Source organism: Delphinus delphis, chromosome 15, assembly GCF_949987515.2.
Source record: "Delphinus delphis chromosome 15, mDelDel1.2, whole genome shotgun sequence".
Classification (NCBI taxonomy): domain Eukaryota; kingdom Metazoa; phylum Chordata; class Mammalia; order Artiodactyla; family Delphinidae; genus Delphinus; species Delphinus delphis.
The window spans coordinates 20,956,799-20,977,790 of NC_082697.1; the positions used below are offsets into that span (position 1 = coordinate 20,956,799).

Sequence of the window (20,992 nt, forward strand, 5' to 3'; positions counted from 1 at the left end):
TATTTTGGGGTCAAGACTGTTCCTTTTACGGGGGAAGTTGGTGGAGGAACGACAGTCCCAATGAGCCTTTTGGTTATGCAAATATAAAATCTACATTCATTTGTAAAAGGGAGATCTTTAGAAGGTTGAGGAGGTAAACCACTTGACTAAGAAGGTGACCCGAGCTGCTTCTGTGTCAGGTTGATTATGATGTGAGCAGGAAGGGAGAGGGAGAGTTTCCTCCTCTTTTTGGGCAAAAGGGATGTTGGAACCAGGATGAAGCCAAGGTCCCTCTAACGCTAGCGCCGACAACATGGTGGCAGGTTGGGCTTTTGTGGGGCTCTAGGGAGAGAAAGGGCCTGCTGTGAGGGTATGTTATGGAAGGACGTGACCCAGGTACCGCAGTATTTAAAGTTCAACCATTTTCCCACCGTTATAATTCCTCTCAGCCATCATCAAGCCTTCTGCAAGGAACTTGAAACACTACAACCTGTCTGAGCTGTGTCTTGGGGGGACTCAGAAGGTAGGGGAGAGGCGACAGGACAGGTGGATTTCTGTGGGATTAAATGAGATATGGAACATGAAGAGCTTAGTCCAGCAAAGACCAAGCTACAGGGTTATTCACTGCAACACTGATGTAGCAAAAGACTGGAAACAACGTAAATGTCCTTCCATGGGGGACTGATTACCCAAACTATGGTCCATCCATAATACAATGGCAGACTGGATTCCCAAGAAAACAAGAGTGAGGAAGCTCTTTATCTACCTACATGGAATTATCTCCTGGTATACTAAGGGAAAAAGTAAGGTACAAAATGGAGTGTAAAATATACCTCCATTTGTGTAAGAAAATGGAGGAAAGACATACATTTGTTCACATATACTAGAATAGCCCCAGAAAGATGTGTACGATCTGACAATATTGATAGACTCAGGGTGTGAACTGGATGTTTAGGGGACAGGAGTGGATGGGACTTTCCACTCTATAACCTTCTATGTCTTCTGAATCTTGAACAGTGAGAATTTATTATCCATTCAAAAAATAATTTTTTCAAGCGCCAAGAACAGTGCCTGACCCTAGTATGCCCTCTGTAATTGCTTGGTGTTATTAATTAGGATACATTTTGTGGGACATGTCGGCATTCCTTGGTATTGTCAGAGATCATCAACAAAAGACTGGGCAGCCTGTGGTCCCACAAGACACAGGGCTCAGGTCTCTGTTATCTGGGCCTTGAAGGGAAGGGAGTCCCCAAACCTGTAGCACCACGGCCTTCACTGGGGGCCCCACGGCTGGCCTTCTGACTCTCGGTCAAGCTGAGAGGAGTGTGGAGGTTTTAAAGAAAACCCCTGAAGTATTGGGGGCCCAGCCTGCACCCTGAGGGCTGAGGGAAGCCTTACCCGGGGGCAGAAGGCGCGGAAGGACTTGGTGGTCAGTCGGATGTGAGAAGTAGGCGGAACCTGCGGCAAAGGGACACAAAGAAGTTTTAGGTGCTCCGGCCGGAGCCGAAGGTCTGAAGAGAGTTGGGGAAGTGGGGGGATATTCAATCATGTAGCTTCTTTTTTTTTTTTTTTTTTGCGGTACGTGGGCCTCTCACTGTTGTGGCCTCTCCCGTTGCGGAGCACAGGCTCCAGACGCGCAGGCTCAGCGGCCATGGCTCACGGGCCCAGCCACTCCGCGGCACGTGGGATCTTCCCGGACAGGGGCACGAACCCGTGTCCCCTACATCGGCAGGCGGACTCTCAACCACTGCGCCACCAGGGAAGCCCAATAATGTAGCTTCTTGACTGCTCCGGGTTACCATGGCAACGGCGAGACGCCTGTTCTGCGTCCACCATGAGCACACGAGTCCTTGGGATCCTGCCTGCTCTCCTTGGGCCATAAGTGACACTCACGACTCAATCAGAGGATCCACAAGGTGAGATTTTCAATCACGCAGATCTAGGTTTGACTCTTGGCTTCGTGACTATGTGATGTCAGGTGAGTGCCTTTACCTCTCTGAGCCCCAACTTCCTCACCTATAAGATGGAGATAATTATAGTCCCCACTTGTTGGGTCACTGTGAGGGCTAAGGGAAATGGTGGGTACAAAGCATCTAGCCCAAGGCTTAGCACACAGTGAGCGCTCAGTAAAACACAGCTACCGTGATCCCACCCACTGAAAGAAAGGACTGTACCACAGGTGGGAAGGGTGACTCAAACATGGCCATAGAAGTAAAAGGCCTGGGTATGGGGGAGTCAAAGGACACATGTCACTCCATCCGTCACTGCTGGTCCTCAATTTATTACCAGGGTAGGCTGGACCATCCAGTTTGGACTGCACTGTGTTTCCCCCACCCTCCCTACATCGTTCACGAGGCCTCAGCTTTTACAAAGAGCTACAAGAAACATCCATCTAAACCCCAGAGATATTAAAGAAACGGAAAGAAATATTAACCACGTGATCCACTCTAAAATTCAGTAACCTTCATACAAAGCCACATCTCTTTATACAAAGAGACAGTTATTTCAGCGCTAAGTGCTCGGAAGACTTTGTCTCTCCTTTTTGCTGTGAATCACTAAATCATGTACCCTTTCCATTTTGGCTACAGGAAGCTCCTGCACAAATTCGTGATATTAAAAAAAATCAATTTGGGGGCCCAGTGTCTTTATAAAATTGTGCTTTACTTTTAACTTGGTCTTTATTTTCTATTCTATGTAACTTTTGCATTTATCAGTGTATCTATTGTCCTGCCCCATTCACTAAAATCTTTTTTAAAACCTCCACAGACCATCAGGATGAAAGAAAGTATGAATTAGAATAACAGATCGAGTCTGGAGGGAAAAGTAAAAGACAGACAAGCAAGCCACAAAGTCTTCCACAATTGTTCTAGGGGAGAAAGAACTTTGACTTTGAGCTCTCTGGCAGCCAAAGTGAAAAGGGAAATCGTACTAACTTATATTTTCCTGCTCTTGATATTTCTTCTTAGTCATAATTTACTATTTCACTGATGTAAATGTGTGGAAAGGAAAGAAGGAAGGAGACAGTGTCATTTGTGGGAGATATTGTGCTATGATTCTCACCATGTCATCTGTGATGGAAAAGTTCAGGTATCCCACTTTGTGATAAACTAGGCTGGCGGTGTTGAAGACATAATTAGAGATGGCAAAGTAGACCATTCGGCTGTGTTCTTCTGGAAGGCTCATGACAGGCGCAAGGAAGGCAACCGGGGAGCGGTGATCACGGCTAAAAATTTCACCCTGGAGAGAGAGATAGAATCCATTTGAACTTTTCTAAGTCTATCCCAGGGCTGGACATCTGAGCTAAGTAGTTGCCTACAGAGTCTGATGAGGGAACATGGACTGGAGGCACTGCCTGAAACTCCACCATTAAATAAGTTTTCCTTGGAATCTAAAAAAAAAGGGTACAAATGAACTTATTTACAAAACAGAAGTAGAGTCACAGATGTAGGAAACAAACTTATGGTTACCAAGGGATAAGGGAAGGAGGTATAAATTGAGAGATTGGGACCGACATATACACACTACTATATATAAAAGAGATAACTAATAAGAACCTGCTGTATAGCACAGGGAACTCTACTCAATGCTCTGTAATGACCTATATGGGAAAAGAATCTTAAAAAAAGAAAAAAAAGGGGGCTTCCCTGGTGGCGCAGTGGTTGAGAATCTGCCTGCTAATGCAGGGGACATGGGTTCGAGCCCTGGTCTGGGAAGATCGCACACGCTGCGGAGCAACTGGGCCCGTGAGCCACAACTACTGAGCCTGCGCGTCTGGAGCCTGTGCTCCGCAACAAGAGGCCGTGATAGTGAGAGGCCCGCGCACCGTGATGAAGAGCGGCCCCCGCTTGCCACAACTAGAGAAAGCCCTCGCACAGAAACGAAGACCCAACACAGCAAAAATAAATAAATTAATTAATAAAACTCCTACCCCCAACATAAAAAAAAAGAGGATATATGTATATGTATAACTGATACACTTTGCTGTATACCTGAAACTAACACAACATTGTAAATCAACTATAATCCAATAAAAATTAAAAAATGAAAAGGATGTTTTCCTTTGGATCAAAGTGTGTATCCAGAATCCCTTAATGAAACGATCTGCAGAAGCTTTGGTCTATTAACCTATAGGACCTCCTGGCCAGCTCCTCTACACCACTGAGGGCCAGCTCTGATTGACCTCACCTGCTTGGTGGGAAAGGTGAAAGAGGGGAGGAAGGGGGAAGGGAAGTTTCAAGGCCTAAGTGATGTCAGACAGCGTGGGAGGGGCTTCCTTTGTGGCGCAGTGGTTAAGAATCCGCCTGCCAATGGAGGGGACACAGGTTCGAGCCCTGGTCCGGGAACATCCCACACGTCGCGGAGCAACTAAGCCCGTGCGCCACAGCTACAGGCACAGCCAAAAAAAAAAAAAAAAAAGCTTAAAAAAACAAAAAAAGACACCGTGGGAGGATCCTGGCTCTGGGAACACCCCGCAGCAATCTGGGAACAACAGGGAGATGAGGACAGATCTGAAGCCAGGAGAACAAGAGGCCCCAGGAAGGGCTGACCCTGAGGCGACCCCGCACTGGGCCTGGACCCGCCCAAGCCCCCCGCCCCAGACCCTTTTACCTTAAGCATCACGTCCAGTATTTCCGCTGTTGCCTGAGGGGCCTCCATTAAGCTGTAATCAATCCCAGCGAAAATGTCCATCTCCATGGTGACTGAACGGGGGAAGGGCAGAATTAGGAGGCAGACGAGTGAGAAGGGGTGAGGGCTCTGGCTGACCCACACTCTCTGTGACTTTCTTCAGAGCCCCCTGCCCTTCCACCTTAAGACCCTCCACCCAGCCCAGTGCTGGGGGCAAAGAACTCCTTTGCCAAGAAAGAGTTGACATGGGTTCTTCGCTTCCACTGGTGATTTAGCCACAAGGGGGCTGGTATGCTTAGCCCAGAGCCTGAGCAGTTTCCAGAGTCTCACATATTCAGACACACAGTCACACACACACACACAGACACATAGACACACACACACACATACCCTGAGGGCAGGAGGAACCCAGGTCTGGCAGCCCTTCCACACCTAGGAAGCCACACAATAGGAAAAACTCTCCAGCCAAAGCTATTGCTCCCCAAGCTTACAACCGAGACCTTGATCTTCCAGGAAACCAGCCTCCTACCAGTACGAACCAAATAACCAGGAAGGCTGGGCCATGTCCAAAGGGCCCAGAGACTCCCCTCCAAGGCCCTGGAGGGACGGGAGTTTTCTGTCCCAAGCACTTGGGTGTCTGTGCCTGCCTGGGTCTCTGCTGAAGGGGAATGTCAACAGGTGAGTGTGGAGGACGTGGGGGCCAAGGCATGAGAGAACACCTCAACAATTTGCCAGGGCCTGTTTCTGCCAACTTTATGTGTGTAGCCGAGATCCGGGGCCTCCACTTGCTACATTTGAAGGGGAAGAGGTGGTGTGAGGCGCTCCCTGCCCCACTGTTGGCAATAGCAAAGGATGGCAACAAACCTACCTATCCAGCAGCTGGGGACTTATTAAATAAATGGAGACATCCATTAAGATAGAACACTGTGCAGCTGTTAAAATGAATTCCCCATGGTCCAGTAGTTAGGACTCTGTGCTTACACTGCAGGGGGCACAGGTTCAATCCCTGGTCAGGGAATTAAGATCCTGCAAGCCACGTGGCGTGGCCAAAGGGAAAAAAAAAAAAGAGGTCTATTAAAACCACTTTGGAAAACTGTTTGGCAGGATCTGCTAAGGCTGAACCTATGTGCACCACAAGAACCTGTAATTTCTCTCCTGGGTATATACCCAAAGACATGCATCCACAGGAGCTAGAATGTTCACAGCACCTACCCACAGTGGTCTAAAACTGAAACTACCCAAATGGGCTTCAATAGTACAATAGATAAATAAATGGAGGGACATGGACACGGTGGATTACACAGAAGGAGAATGAACTCACGATATGCAACAATATGGATTGACCTCATATTTTAAAGTCGAATAGGGCTTCCCTGGTGGCACAGTGGTTAAGAATCTGCCTGCCAGTGCAGAGGACATGGGTTCGATCCCTGGTCTGAGAAGATCCCACATGTCGCAGAGCAACTAAGCCCGTGCGGCACAACTGCTGAGCCCGCGTGCCACAACTACTGAAACCCACACGCCTAGAGCCCGTGCTCCGCAACAAGAGGAGCCACCGAAATGAGAAACCCGTGCACCGCAACGAAGAGTAGCCCCTGCTCGCTGCAACTAGAGAAAGGCTGCGCGCAGCAACAAAGATCCAATGCAGCCAAAAATAAATAAATAAAATAAATAAATAAATAAAATGTGTATCCTTTAAAAAAAAAGTTGAATAGAGAAAGCCTCCAGCTCTTGATAAAAGACTCTACTGTATGGTTCCATTGATGTACAAAGTGCAAAGCTAATCTTTGCTAGCAGAAGCTGGGTTACTGGTCACCCTGAGGGGTGGGCAGTGTCAGAAGGAGACACGGGAGGACTCTGAAAGGCCAGTCGTGTTCTGTATATTGATCTGGAAGCTGGTACGTGCATGTGATCAGTTCGTGAAAAGTTTCTAAAAACTCTTCACTTATGATTTGAGCACTTTTCTCTCCGTATTAACTTCTACACAAAAGTTTTAAAAAATGAGATCAATTTATATGTGCTGATGTAGAAAGATCTCCAAAGTATACAAGTTACAAAAGAACAATGTCTCTATTATTATAGACTAACATATATATTCATAATTATGCATATTCACATATATTCATGAACAAAAGGAATACATATGTGAATGTATAGTCATATGTTTATGTATGTGTATATTTATATTTGAACATTCAAAGGAAATAGGTTACCTCTTGGAAGAAAATTTGGGGAGAAAAGGGGATTTTAATTTTAACTTTCAACACTTCTCTTCCATGTAAGGTTTTATAAGGTACCTGTATGCACTTATAAAAATTAGTAAAAATCAAGTATCCCAGGGATGGGTGGGGTGTCCTACCTGGCAGAGTTTGGAGGTAAGGCTGTAGGTCAGAGGTCACCGAGTTCTGGATTATTTTGCAAATCTGAAAAATATGGGAAGAGAAAGCCTGAGTGAGTTCCCTGGCTTTGGTCTGGCCCTGTGCTAATTGCCTTAGTTCCATTATTTCACTTATTTGCTAACTGGTCATTGATTCTACAAAAATGTATAAGTGCTTATGATGTACTGAGAAAGTAGAAATGATCAAAAACATGTCGGCCCCCATGTCGACCCCAATAGGGTCCAGCTGGTCCTGTCAAAGTCCATCCCAGGACTGGAAATCGGAGCTAGGTAGTCACCTACACAGCGGATGAGGGGACATGGCTAGAGGCGCTGCCTGAAACTCCATCATGAAGGACCTTTGCCTTTGGGATGCCCTGGTCTCCCAGGGTCTAGAGTTGAAATAGCAGAACTAGACAATAAGTAGCAATGGCCACACAAATAAGTGTATACTTAATGCAGATACTTCTTAAATGTCATCACTTAACAGGTTAGCTGGATTGATCAATAGTCCCCACTTCCCCTGCTGCCCATGGAAGACTGAACCCTCCCATCCAGAGGACTACCGCACACACTAAGCACTCAGAATTTTTTACCCCAGTTGAACGGCGTGCGTCTCAAGAAAAGGAAATGTGTGTTCTCTAACCTGTTTGCTTTCCTTGTTATTGCAATCTCTCAAATTATTTCTTATGTAAACCCATGAAATACGACTGAGACAAGAGTCGTTTCTATGAAAACCTACGTTTTCTTTCCTTCTTCTTCTTCTTTTTTTTTTTTTTTTTTTGGCCATGCCTCAGGGCTTGAGGAATCTTAGTGCCCTGACCAGGGATCAAATCTACACCCTCGGCAGTGAAAGCGCGGAGTTCTAACCACTGGACCACCAGGGAATTCCCAAAAACCTATGGTAAGTGTTTTGGATAGGTGAGTTGCTTAAAGAAAATGCTGGTAAATTGGTGTGGACCAGAAAAGCTTACAAGGAAGACAATCATAAAAATCTAGAAGGATTCTGCATTGGGATTGCTTTGCAAATGTCTTTAGATTCTCATTGTGGTTAAAGAAATCTGAGCTGGAATTTGTAGCAGATGCCTGTTGAATGAAAGAAGGACAGTGCAATGCCAATCAAGAGACTGTTTGCAAAGAACAGTTCTGGGCCTGGGTCAACTGCATTTACATTTACTGTATCTTAAAACATTGGATTCATATGTAAATATTTTCTTTGTTCAGGTGTGTATGAGTGAGTCCTCACTTTAAACAGCTCTTTTGATTAACCAGCTATCACCTGTGGTGCAAACGGATGCACAGATACGGTGGAGGGAGGGGCACATGGGCAGGGGGGTCCAAGAGCATGGATGGGTCCCTGGCCTAGTGAGGGAGTCACCGATGGCTCCCTTGAAGAGGTGGCATTTGAAGGGCAAGCTAAAGGGTGAGCAGGCATAAATCAGGCACAGGGTTGTGGGGAAGGACTAGGCTGGGGGTTGGGCAGACAAGGGGTGAAATCTTTACCTCCCTTTGCAGCTGGCCTAGTTTCTGGGAGAAGAGTTTGGTAGTGGGGAGCTGCCAGAAATAAAGGAAAGAGGTGGTGAGGAACCTTCATGGTTGGTTTCAAAGGAGCCAGGAAACTCTGTCGACCTCACCCAATGGGGGAAGGGAGGCCTTCAGGTGCTTCGGCTCCAGACACGCAGTAAGGTCTCCCAGAGAGGCAGGTTGGGGCAGTGGTTAAGGGTGTAGTAGGGAAGTCTGAAAACCTGGGTTCAAATCCTGCTAAGCCTCCACTGGATGTGTGACCTTTGCAGAATCTCTCTCTGCTTTGGGGTCCTCACCTCAGGATACAGTGACAAGGCCCAGTACTTTCCAGGGTGTTTGGCGGGGGTGGGGTGAGGTTATAAGAAGAGGAGTGTGTATGTCCCAGAGAGTAAGCACTCAGCAAGGACTCATTATTCTTAGCCCTGCTAGTCAGATACCACATCCCTCCCTCAATGGGGAAGCCGAACGGTCCTGCACCAGGCTCTTAGTTGCCCCGGGAGAAAGATTTCTGAAGCCCTATAAAGATCAGGGGTCAGGACTTCCCTGGTGGCGCAGTGGTTAAGAATCCGCCTGCCAATGCAGGGGACACGGGTTTGAGCCCTGGTCCGGGAAGATCCCACATGCGGCTGAGCAACTAAGCCCGTGTGCCACAACTACCGAGCCTGCGCTCTAGAGCCCGCGAGCCACAACTAGTGAGCCCACGTGCCACAACTACTGAAGCCCGTGCGCCTAGAGCCCGTGCTCTGCAACAAGTGAAACCACTGCAACGAGAAGCCCGCGCACCACAACGAAGAGTAGCTCCCGCTCACCGCAACTAGAGAAAGCCCACGCACAGCAACAAAGACCCAACGCAGCCAAAATAAATAACTAAATAAATTTAAGAAAAAAAGATCAGGGGTCAGGGGAGAGAGATCTCCATCTTTCCTGAGACACCAGCCCCCACAAGGCCTTTGGTACAAGCTGCTCCCAGCTCCAGGAAATTCAAATCCTGACCTAGCCTCCTGTCAACAAGGTGACCACCGAACAAGTTACTCCACGCTCAGAGCCTTCTCCCTCAAACGTGGGAAACGGTATCTCCTTCAGAGGCTGTGGTTAAGATCCAGCGGCATTGCCTATGTGAAGTGATTAGTACATTATTCTTAGCCAAACCACAGGCTCAACAAATAACCACCATTATTATTATAAATAAGAATAGTTATATAGAGTGACACATTCTGTATAACATTAATTATATTAATTTATCAAAATAATAATTATCAGGGTAACTTATTACCCTGATAATTATTATATTATTATTAATTGTAATATGATATTATTTTTATATATTATTATTATTAATCATTATTATCTCCATCATCAACAGGGGAGTATAAATCCAAACCACTGAAGAATATTATGTCCCACTCAGAAAGGCATGGCAACATGGCAATGGGGTGCTTGAGAAGGAGGCTGGCATATTTCCCAAGCTCACCTAGACCCCAGGACACCAGGATAAGACAGGGAACAGAAGGCAGCTTGCTACATCCAATCTGTGGGGTCTGCATGCTATTCTCTCTTCAACCACCAGGAGGCACTCAAAGCCAAACCAGATGTTGTACCAAGAGCGGTGTGTGCGCCTGTTTTTTCCTCTGTTACTTTCTCCTTCCCAAGCACAGTCATTGCTACAGACACAGCTCCAGGTATATGATACCCCAGAAATGGGATTTTGGGGTGAAGTGAGTGAGTGCGAGAACTGAAAGTTAACATGAAACCTCTTTCTTTGAGCCAGAGATTCCAAAATTTGGACATTTCACATAATTTTTTTAACGGGAAGAACCGACACTCTGTTGCTGCTTCCGCGTACAAAGCAGGTGCTCATCGCCCAGGTAGGAACCAGAACTCCCACCTGGTCCACACACTCCCAAAGGTTCCTGCTTGGTCTCTGAAGCCACCTAGGTGTTGATTTTCTTTTTTGCGTTTGTGGCCTGCAGGGCCGGGGCGGGCAGTGAGCAAAGCCAAGCAGCCCCATTTGGCCCCTTGGCCAAGCATCTAACCCTTTTCTGTCTAACTGGATAGACTCGGAGTCCAGAGGCCTACATTTTGCCCCCAGCTTTGCCGCACACCAGCTTCATGACCTTGATTTGTCCTCTCTGGGCCTTGAGCCCAAGTGTGCCTGGGCCAGCCCCTAGGGCTGTTCGAGGCCAGAGCCCATGAAGGACTTGGGCCCAGCCCCTCGAGTGGCTCGGCAGCGCCAGCCGCTTGGACGTTCTTACCTTGCTCTCCAATACTCTTCGGAACTTGGACTCGATCTGATGGTGGAAGAGATTCAGCAGCCACCTGGGGAGAGAAGCACAGTGTGTGCCACTGAACGCAGGGACAGTGGGGCAGGAGGGAGAGCCAGGCCAGTCCCCGAGGGAGCCCTCCCCACCCCATTCTGGTCCCCTGCTGTGTCCCAGAACCCTGGATGGGATGAATATGCAGAGTCTTAATTCCCAGCACACTCACTGATTCAGTGCATCTGGCATCCCAGCCCCCTGCTGTGCCCCAAAGTCAGTAGATTTGGGGGAGGGGCTGGAGAACCCATGTTTTTCTAATCAACAAAACTGAGACTTGAAAAGACTTGCTCCAGGGTTTATATATTTTCCACAAACTCTCCTTTGGCCAAAAGCCTTCGTGTTTCTTCAGTAGCCAGACTGCACTTGCCTGTTGGTGGTGAAGTTTGTCTTTTGGTGGCAATGGCACACCAGTACTCCGAGCTTAAATCTGCTTCTGTTAATTTCAGCAGGTCCCCCAAAGAATTACCTCCAAGTGCACGTGATATACCCATGCATTACGCCTGGACCCTCATGCTTATGGGTGACCAGGCCTTGGGCTAAATGGGCCTCTGGCTGCAGCCAGGGGTCAAGCTGGTGAGTGTCCCGATGGTGACCTACCCCAAATCTCCCGACACGTGCACATCCACATCACGGATGTCGCTGCTGCAGCTAGAAACAGCGACCTTGGGTCTCCCAGAGGGGTCGCTGCCCAAGAGAAGATTGACTGAAATGGTGATGCCCTTGACTGTCACATCAAAGGAGCCATCTAGTTTCCTAGAGGAGATAAGAGAAGTAGTAATTGATTCCTAGACTAGGGTCGGCCACCATTTGGGGGGAAAATATAAATCTCAATTCTTACCCCCAAATAAGTGAAGCTGCAGTAAAAATTTAATTACAAAAATTATTACAAATATTTATTACAAAGCAAAGATTTATTACAAATAAGACCATAAAAGATCAAGAAGAAAGCTTGGGTTCATTTACTTATGGTCAGGGATGGGCAAAAGCCTTTCTAGGTTAGATCTAAGTCTCAGCAGCCCTAAAGGAAATGGTGGATAAACTTGCCAGCACTGAAAATTAAAACTTTAGTGAACAGCAACAAAAAAATTCCATACGCAAAGTAAAAAAAAAAAAATTGCTTCTTGATCCAGGCAAAGAGCTAATTTCCATGACATGTGGGCTAATATATGAGTTAATTTCCTTAATACACAAAGAACAAGGCTATACAAAGAAATAAGGAAAGGACAAAAGGAAAAACAAGGGATCAAAGATATGAACAGGAAGTTCAATTGCAAATAAGCACATGAGAAGTTATTAAAAGTGAAAATAACAATGATGTCAGTTTTCACCTAACAGGTTGATAAAAAGTTTAGAAGTTTTCATACCCAGTGCTTGTGAAGATATGGGAAAACAAAACACCGGTTGGGAAAGCACATCTAGAACACAAGCTGGTGGGATCTATCCTGATTTTAACCACAAACCTTTGGCCCAGTTATTTTACTTCTACGTCTTTACTCTGTGGCTCGTCCAGTCAAGATGTATGTGTGGGGCAGCTCACTGAAGCATCATGGGTAATAGCAAGAAATGAGGAGACAACCTTAAATGTCAACTAGTTGGGATAGGTTCCATAAGTTGTGGGCATCTATGCTATGCAGCCTTTAAAAAGAATGAAGCCAAATGTGGTCTAGTTATACAGTGAAATATTACCCATCCATACAAAAGAATAAAGCACTGATGCATGCTGTAGTGTGGATAAACCTCAAAAATATTATCTACATGACAAAAGCCAGAAACAAAATGTCACATACTATACGATTTCATTTATATGTCCCGGATTGGCAAATCCATAGAGACAGAGGCGGGTTGGTGGTGGCCCAGGACTGGGGGAGGGGGAAATGGGGAGTTAGTGCTTAATAGGTGTGGAGCATCTTTTGGGGTGATGGAAATATTGTGGGACTAGGTAGAGGTGGTGGTTGCACAACGTTGTGAATGTACTAGATGCCACTGAATTGTATACTTTAAAATGGTTAATTTCATGTTATGTGAATTTCACCTCAATGAAAATATTACAGGGACTTCCCTGGTGGTCCAGTGGTTAAGACTTCCCCTTCCAGTGCAGGGGGTGCTGGTTTGATCCCTGGTCGGGGAGCTAAGATCCCACATGCCTCGTGGCCAAAAAACCAAAACATAAAACAGAAACAAATTCAACAAATTCAATAAAGACTTTAAAAATGGCCCACATCAAAAAAAAAAAAATCTTAAAAAAAAGTTAAAAAAAAGAATGAGGTAGATATTCGTATGCTCATATAAGAGATCTTGAAGAGTATGGCCTCATTCCTGTCATGGAAATTGAATAAATATGCAAATATAGGTGACCTATATACTGAGCATCTTTCTAAAGCAGTGCTGTGCAACAGAAATATAATGTGAACTACGTGGGTAATTTAAAACTTTCTAGCAGCCACATTAAAAAAAGGAAAAAGGTGAGAATCATTTTAATAGTATATGATTATCATTTCAACATGTGATCAATGTAAAAATTATTAATGAGATTTCTTATGTTCTTTTTTGTGCTGAATCTTCAAATATGGTGTTTCACACTTACGACAGATCCCCATCTGTTCCAGCCACTTTTCATGTATTTAGTAAGGACATGTGGCCAGAGGCTACTGTGTAGGACAGGGCAGGTCTCCAGTGTCTGTATGGTCAGGTCACCCATAGTTGCCCTCCTGTTATGGGCTGAACTGTGTCCCCCCAGATTCAAATGTTGAAGGTCCCTCAGTAACAAGAATGTGACTGTATTTGAGACAGTGATTCAGTTAAAATGAGACCATTAGGGTGGGCTAGAGTCCAATCTGTCATTCTAAGGAGAGGAGATTTGGACACACAGAGAAGCACCAGGGGTGCTGGCTCATGGAGGGATGACCACGTGCGGACATGGCAACAGAGCAGGCATCTGCAAGCCCAGGAAAGAAGTCTCAGAAGAAACTAAACCTGCCCACATCTTGATCTTGGACTTGCAGCCTCCAGAAGTGTGAGAAAATAAATTTCTGTTGGTTGAACACCCTAGTCTGTGACATTTCATTATGGCAGCCCAAGGAGACTCACCCACCTTCCATCCAAGGACCTCAGAGGTCAGAGAACAGTTCAAAGTGCTGGAGAGGTCGTGCCCCTGAGAGCTACCCTTGACCAATGGCAAACAGGAGGTTGGGGAACCTCAGAGGTGTGCTCTGCCTACACTGTCCCCAGGGGTCCCTGGGAGGGTTGAGCTCCGGTAGCCGCCAAGCTGACCTCCTTCTTCCCCACCTCACTTCTGCACACCCCCTCTATGTTTCCTTAGGTCGCTCCCCAGATAAAGTACTTGCACTTGAATTCTTGCCTTGGGGTCTGCTGTGGGGGAAGCTAGGAACACCTTGGACCCAGGAAGGGTGGAATGAAAGCCAAAGCCAAGGTTCCGAGGGCCTGGAAGCAGAGTCAACTTACAGTATCCGCTTGCGCACCTTCCACTTGCCCTTGACTCTGATGAAGGAGTCGGAGATGGAGAAATGCAGGCCGTGGCTGGGGAGGGGCTTCAGAGCAGAGCCGAGCAGCTCACAGCTGTGGATGTTCAGGCTGGAGAGAGACCCACAGAAGCGGCATCAGCCCGGAGGCAGAGGCAGGTCCAGCCTCAGCAGGGGTCTTGCTCTCGCCCCCATCCTACGGGGACTAGACCAGCTGAGCCTGCATCAGACAGGCTTCTGGCTCCCCACACGTACCTGCTGTGTGCCCTGCGCTGACCAGGCGGCCATGCCAAGTACTTTACATGCATTATGTCAGTTTGTCTCACAGGTGGGTTCAGCACTGTTCAGGTTCCCTTTTTACAGAGGGGGACATAGAACCTCTCAGAAGGGATGCATTTGCCCAAAGCTGCACAGTCAGGATCAGAGCTCATGTGCCCCTGGCTGGGATCCTGAGCAGGGTGCATAGATGCACCCCATCATCACTTTCCTCCACACCTCCAGGTGGGGGAATCGGATTCAGAAGAGGCCGAAGGCAGCCTCAAGAAGAGACAAAAAAGGGCTGAGAGAAGCAAACCAAGATGACGTGGATTGTGGAGCCAACAGTGGGAAGAGAATGGTCAAGTTCCATCTTCTTTGCCCGGTACACAGTAGGTGCCCAATAGATGTTTACTGATGGACTGAATAAAAAAAGGACTGAATGAAGCCATCAGTGGTGAGCAGAGAGGTGCGTGATGAGCTGTGGGCTCAATTGCCCCCGTTCCATTGTCAATCCTTCAAAAAGTGTTTGATGCCCTTTTTTAAAAAAGCATCAGCTGCTCAGGTCTAAATATCCTTTGAAGACTCAGCTCAAATGCCACTGCATCCAGGAAACTTTAGCTGACTCCTCCAGATGTGCCAACCTCAGGGCTAAGAGGGCTACTACATCTAAAATTTAATAAACAATGTTTAAGGTCTAGCTTCCCTTCCAGGCTACATCCAGTGGCCAGGCCAGAGCCTGGATTATCACTCCAAAGAGGCAGCAAATTATCCCCATTTTACAGATAAGGAAGCTGAGGCTCAGGTCACACAGCTAGCGGGTCTTCATTAATATTTGTTGTATGAATGAATGAAGGGGCCCAAGTTCCTCCCAAAACTTCCCTCTGAATTCTGCGAGGAACCATCCCACCATCTGCCCCAGAGACGTCCCGAGCCAGTCCTGGGGCTCTCCCTCCCTTCCTCTCTGGACCCCCCGGCCCCTGCCCAGTCACCTCAGAGCCCCACCTGTGGAATTCATAGTGCGCATTGCCGAGGTATTTGATCTTGGCGTCCCCGCTGAAGTCGGGCAGTGTGACATCATGCAGTTTACTCTGCAGAGCCACCAGCTCCTCTTGGGCCACTGTGGATGGGAAAAAGCTGGGAGTCAGCGTAGTCAGCCTGCCTCCCTCCCTCTAAACACTTCAGTGGCTCCCACCTGCCCTGGGGAAAGAGGTCTACTTCCTGATTAGCATTAATTGCAGTTGCAGGTTATTGAGCCCCTCTAGAGCACCAAGTAGCAAGAGAAACACACAGGGGCATCACTGCATTTCTGGTGGGGTAGTTATGTTCATGCCCATGTTATGGATGAGGACACAATGTCTTTGTCAGCAGCTCTGAGAGGGAGTGCTGTGTGCTTGGAGGGTGGCCCTCTTTCCTGTCCTTCATGGCATCTAGCCTGTGTAGAATAGACTGTAAGGATTTTAGGGCTAAGATTCTGGTGTTGGCACCTTTCTAGGTGGGTGACCTTGAGCAAGTTTTCAATCTCGGTGTTCTCCGTCGGTCAAATAGCAATGATAATAATACTTTCCTCATTGGGATGGCATGAGGGTTAAAAGAGATCATTGCAAAGCAAAAAGGGGCTGACAGGATAAAAAGCACCCTTGCTTATCCTTTTTGACCCACCTCCTAGAGAAATGGAAATAAAAACAAAAATAAACAAATGGGACCTAATGAAACTTAAAAGCTTTTGCACAGCAAAGGAAACCATAAACAAGATGAAAAGACAACCCTCAGAATGGGAGAAAATATTTGCAAATGAAGCAATGGACAAAGGATTAATCTCTGAAATATACAAGCATCTCATGCAGCTCAATATCAAAAAAACAAACAACCCAGTCCAAAAATGGGCAGAAGACCTAAACAGACAGTTCTTCAAAGCAGATATACGGATTGCCAACAAACACATGAAAGGATGCTCAACATCACTAATCATTAGAGAAATGCAAATCAAAACTACAATGAGGTATCACCTCACACTGGTCAGAATGGCCATCATCAAAAAATCTACAAACAATAAATGCTGGAGAGGGTGTGGAGAAAAGGGAACACTCCTGCACTGTTGGTGGGAATGTAAGTTGATACAGCCACTATAGAGAACAGTATGGAGGTTCCTTAAAAAACTAAAAATAGAGCTACCATATGACCCAGCAATCCCACTACTGGGCATATACCCTGAGAAAACCATAATTCAAAAAGAGTCATGTACCACAATGTTCATTGCAGCTCTATTTACAATAGCCAGGACATGGAAGCAACCTAAGTGTCCACTGACAGATGAATGGATAAAGAAGATGTGGCACATATATACAATGGAATATTACTCAGCCATAAAAAGAAACGAAATTGAGTTATTTGTAGTGAGGTGGATGGACCTAGAGTCTGTCATACAGAGTGAAGTAAGTCAGAAAGAGAAAAACAAATAACACACATATGTGGAATCTAAAAAAATGGTGCTGATGAACCTAGTTGCAGGGCAGGAATAAAGACACAGACATAGAGAACGGACTTGAGGACACAGGGGGAGAAGGGGAAGCTCTGACGAAGTGCGAGAGTAGCAGTGACATATATACACTACCAAATGTAAAATAGCTAGCTAGTGGGAAACAGCCGCATAGCACAGGGAGATCAGCTCGTGCTTTGTGACCACCTAGAGGGGTGGGATAGGGAGGGTGGGAGGGAGGGAGACGCAAGAGAGAGGGGATGTGGAGATATATGTATATGTATAGCTGATTCACTTTGTTATACAGCAGAAATTAACACAGCAACGTAAAGCAACTATACTCCAGTAAAGATGTTAAAAAATAAATTAATTAATTAAATTTAATTTATTTAAAAAAGCACCCTTGCTTGGTGCCTGACACATCAGGTACTCAGTAAATGCAGGGTTTGTGTCATTAAAAGTATGGAAAGGGGCTTCCCTGGTGGGGCAGCGGTTCATGCCCTGGTCCGGGAAGATCCCACATGCCACGGAGCGGCTGGGCCCGTGAGCCATGGCCGCTGAGCCTGCGCGTCCAGAGCCTGTGCTCCGCAACGGGAGAGGCCACAACAGTGAGAGGCCTGCGTACCGAAAAAAAAAAAAAAAAAAAAAATATATATATATATATATATATATATATGTATGTATATAGAAAGGACCAAAATGTCCAACTCTGGAGGACTGGTTACATTTACACAGCGGAAAGGAGCAAAAGGCAAATTTTGCCTGATCTAGCGTTTCAGTATAAACAGCATTCGGTAGGACCTTCTGTTTATCTGAGGTATGTGAGACCCAGGATTCTGCCCTCAGGGAGGGTGTGTATACACAGATGACCAGTGGTCTCCCCGACTCTGCCTCATACCACGTTGCAGTCCTCCCTCCAGCAAATGCATGAGCCGGTCTCTGCGAAAATGCTATCTCTTGTCCCTGGTTAATGTATCTTTTCTACCTCACCTCCTCCAAGAACCCTTCCTTGATTTCCCTCTCTCTGTCCCCAGCCAATCTGGGCTCCCAACAGCTCTACCTGAGGGAATGTTATGACCCCAGTGAACAGATAAGGCAATCGAACCTCCATAAATGTGGGGAGCAGCCCCCCATCCAGTGCTGAGGGGAGCAGTATATAAATACCCTAGATCCCTTGCCCCTTGGACAGTTTATTTCTGAGGCTTTGTTTTAGCATCTTTTAAAAAAATACTACAAATGAATCTATATACAAAACAGAAACAAACAGACATAGAAAACAGCATGGTTATGAAAGGTGTGGGGGAGGGACAAATTAGGAGTATGGGATTAACAGATACAAACTGCTGCACATAACATAGATACACAAGGATCTACTGTATAGCACAGGGAACTATATTCAGTATCTTGTAGTAACCTATAATGGAATATAATCTGCCAAAAAAAAAAAAAGCCTGAATCAGTTTGCTGTATCCCTGAAACTAACACAATATTGTAAATCAACTATATTCCAATTCTTTAAAACTGAGGTATAACATCCGTAGAGGTGTAACCTAAAGGGCACTAATCTTAAAGGTATTGCCAGGTAATTTTTACATGTTTATGCACCCATGTAGCCACCGCCCAGAGCAAGATGCAGGGCATTCATTCCCAGCACCCCTGCAGGCTCCCTGTGCCCCTTCCGGGTGGTAACCACCATTCTGACATCAATTTTTAAAATTTATTTATTTATTGGCTGCGTTGGGTCTTCGTTGCTGCACTTGGGCTTTCTCTAGTTGCCGCGAGCGGGGGCTACTCTTCGTTTCAGTAGGCGGGCTTCTCATTGCGGTGGCTTCTCTTGCTGCGGAGCACGGGCTCTAGGCGTGCGGGCTTCAGTAGTTGTGGCACGCGGGCTCAGTAGTTGTGGCACACAGGCTTAGTTGCTCCGCAGCATGTGGGATCTTGCTGGACCAGGGCTCGAACCCATGTCCCTGCATTGGCAGGCGGATTCTTAACCACTGCTCCCCCAGGGAAGTCCCTAGTTTTCTTTTTTTTTTAATATATATTTTTTTGTTTTTTGTTTATTTTTTGGCTGTGCTGCACAGCGTGTGGGATCTTAGTTCCCCGACCAGGGATCAAACCTGTGCCCCCTGCACTGGAAGTGCAGAGTCTTAACCACTGGACTGCCAGGGAAGTCCCTGACATCTAGTTTTAAGGCATATGTTTTCAAACTCGAGCAAAAATTTTCCAGCGGAACTGTTCCCATCACTGAGGCGGTAGCTGGTTTAATGATACGCCTCTCCTGGCCACCTTGCCTTTCTCATCTCACATCACTACTCTCTTACAGTGTTTCCCGGAATCATCTCCCAAATCAACTACTCGCACCCAAATCTTTATCTCTGTTGGCTAGTGGGGAACCCAGCTAAGACTAGTAACGTGCCCAAGTGGCCCAGGGGTTGGGTGACGAGGCCAGAACCCGAGCCAGGTTTGCCTGGCTGGGAAGCCTGCACCACCCCAAGGGAGAGAGTCCCCTCTGTGTCCCCCGCCGTACCCAGCGCCGCCTGGGGCCAAGCGGGTCAGCCAAGTCCAGCCAACAACCACAGCTCCTTACCATACTCCAGGCCCTTGTCGGTGATCCTGGCGACCAGGCCAGGGTTGGCACCCAGGGCCCCCGGGGTGGATGTGAGCAGTATTCCCAGCAGGAGGGAGGACAGGGCCCCAGCCGAGGTCCCCATCCTGGGCTCCCAGAGGGCTGGGCCAGGTCTGTCGCAGCCTCAGGCTGGGCCCAGCTCCCTTAAGTAACTGAGGCCTGAGCCCTGGGGCAGCTCCTGAGTGAGGCGGGTTCCTGGAATCAGGAAGGGGAGGCCTAGTGACTGGAACCTGCTTGCAACACTGTTGGGGTCATGGGTCATACTTAAAAGCCTGTTGTCGCCGCCCCGGGTGAGAGGATGGGTTGGCCTGGGCCCAGGTGACACTGTTTGTCCCCTCTTCCCACAAAAAGACCCCACGTTCATTTCCAGGAAGGCCCGGTTTTATAGAGGCTCAGAGGGGCCGGGTCACCGGCTCAAGCTCACACACCCGGCAGGTGGCAGAGCTGGGAGTCCAAGCCAGCTGAGTTATATACTCACCTGTTTATGTGAAAAAGAAATCTCCGCCCCACACCCCTGCTTCCCATCCCCTATGGGAAAACAGGCTTCTCAAGCCTTGCTAGTGGTAAAATCTTCTGGAAGGCAACTTGGCAAATCCTTAAACACCTGCATGCCCAGTGACCCAGTAATTCTACTGCTGGAACTTGACTCTAAGTACATAATTAAGTCAGTGTGGAAATATGTCACAGCAGTAGGATGCCCTTTGCTGCTCCGTGTGACATCGGCAAGGTCAGAGTGGGACCCTAAGGCGTTCAACAAAAGCGCACTGGGTATACTAACTCTCATACATTTAAAGTGAGACTGTAGAAATAAATGTATTTCTTGATACTTCAGAAAGATGCTTATGAGGGGCCCATTGCCAATGGCATCATAGGGCGAGGTTCTATTTCTTTGTTCTATTCTCACGTTTGCCAATCTGGAAAATTCTTAGCAAGGAGTTACGAGGGATTGTTTCTGGTTGGATGGGCAGGATTATGAGTGTTTTGGAAAACTTTTTGTTTGCTGGTATTTCAATTTTTATTTTGTTGGGATATATTGTATTTGCAGTAAGTAGAGAAAATAAAATTTTATTTTGGGAAACAAAATTTATAGTAGGGATTGTGCTTAATTTGTAGGGATCTCTAGCCTCCCAAGAACTCCCTATATTCGTGAGTTTTGTTTTGCCCCCACCTCCAGGAAGCCTTCCCCGATCACCTCAATATTTCCCTGGATTAGAGGAAGGTCCTCCTCTGAGATCCCAGAAACCTTTGTACTTTCTCCATCATAGCATTAAACCACTCTCTGCTTTTCTGTAATTGTGGTACTTTAAAAATATGCCCACAAATTCTTTGATA

General features: G+C 46.8%; 1 protein-coding gene across 1 annotated transcript in view; it reads right to left on the reverse strand.

The window, feature by feature from the left end:
- LBP (lipopolysaccharide binding protein) overlaps positions 1-19,855 on the reverse strand; it is a 28,379-nt gene extending 8,524 nt beyond the window's left edge. Inside the window, exons 1-9 of the mRNA XM_060030792.1 lie at positions 19,622-19,855; positions 15,561-15,675; positions 14,284-14,412; positions 11,419-11,574; positions 10,759-10,822; positions 6,965-7,028; positions 4,588-4,679; positions 3,040-3,216; positions 1,378-1,437 (exon numbers count right to left, since the gene is read on the reverse strand). Of these exons, the coding sequence (XP_059886775.1) occupies positions 1,378-1,437; positions 3,040-3,216; positions 4,588-4,679; positions 6,965-7,028; positions 10,759-10,822; positions 11,419-11,574; positions 14,284-14,412; positions 15,561-15,675; positions 19,622-19,745 (981 nt within the window). The 5' untranslated portion in view covers positions 19,746-19,855. The remainder of the gene's footprint in view (positions 1-1,377; positions 1,438-3,039; positions 3,217-4,587; positions 4,680-6,964; positions 7,029-10,758; positions 10,823-11,418; positions 11,575-14,283; positions 14,413-15,560; positions 15,676-19,621) is intronic.
- Between the last annotated feature and the right edge of the window lie 1,137 nt (positions 19,856-20,992).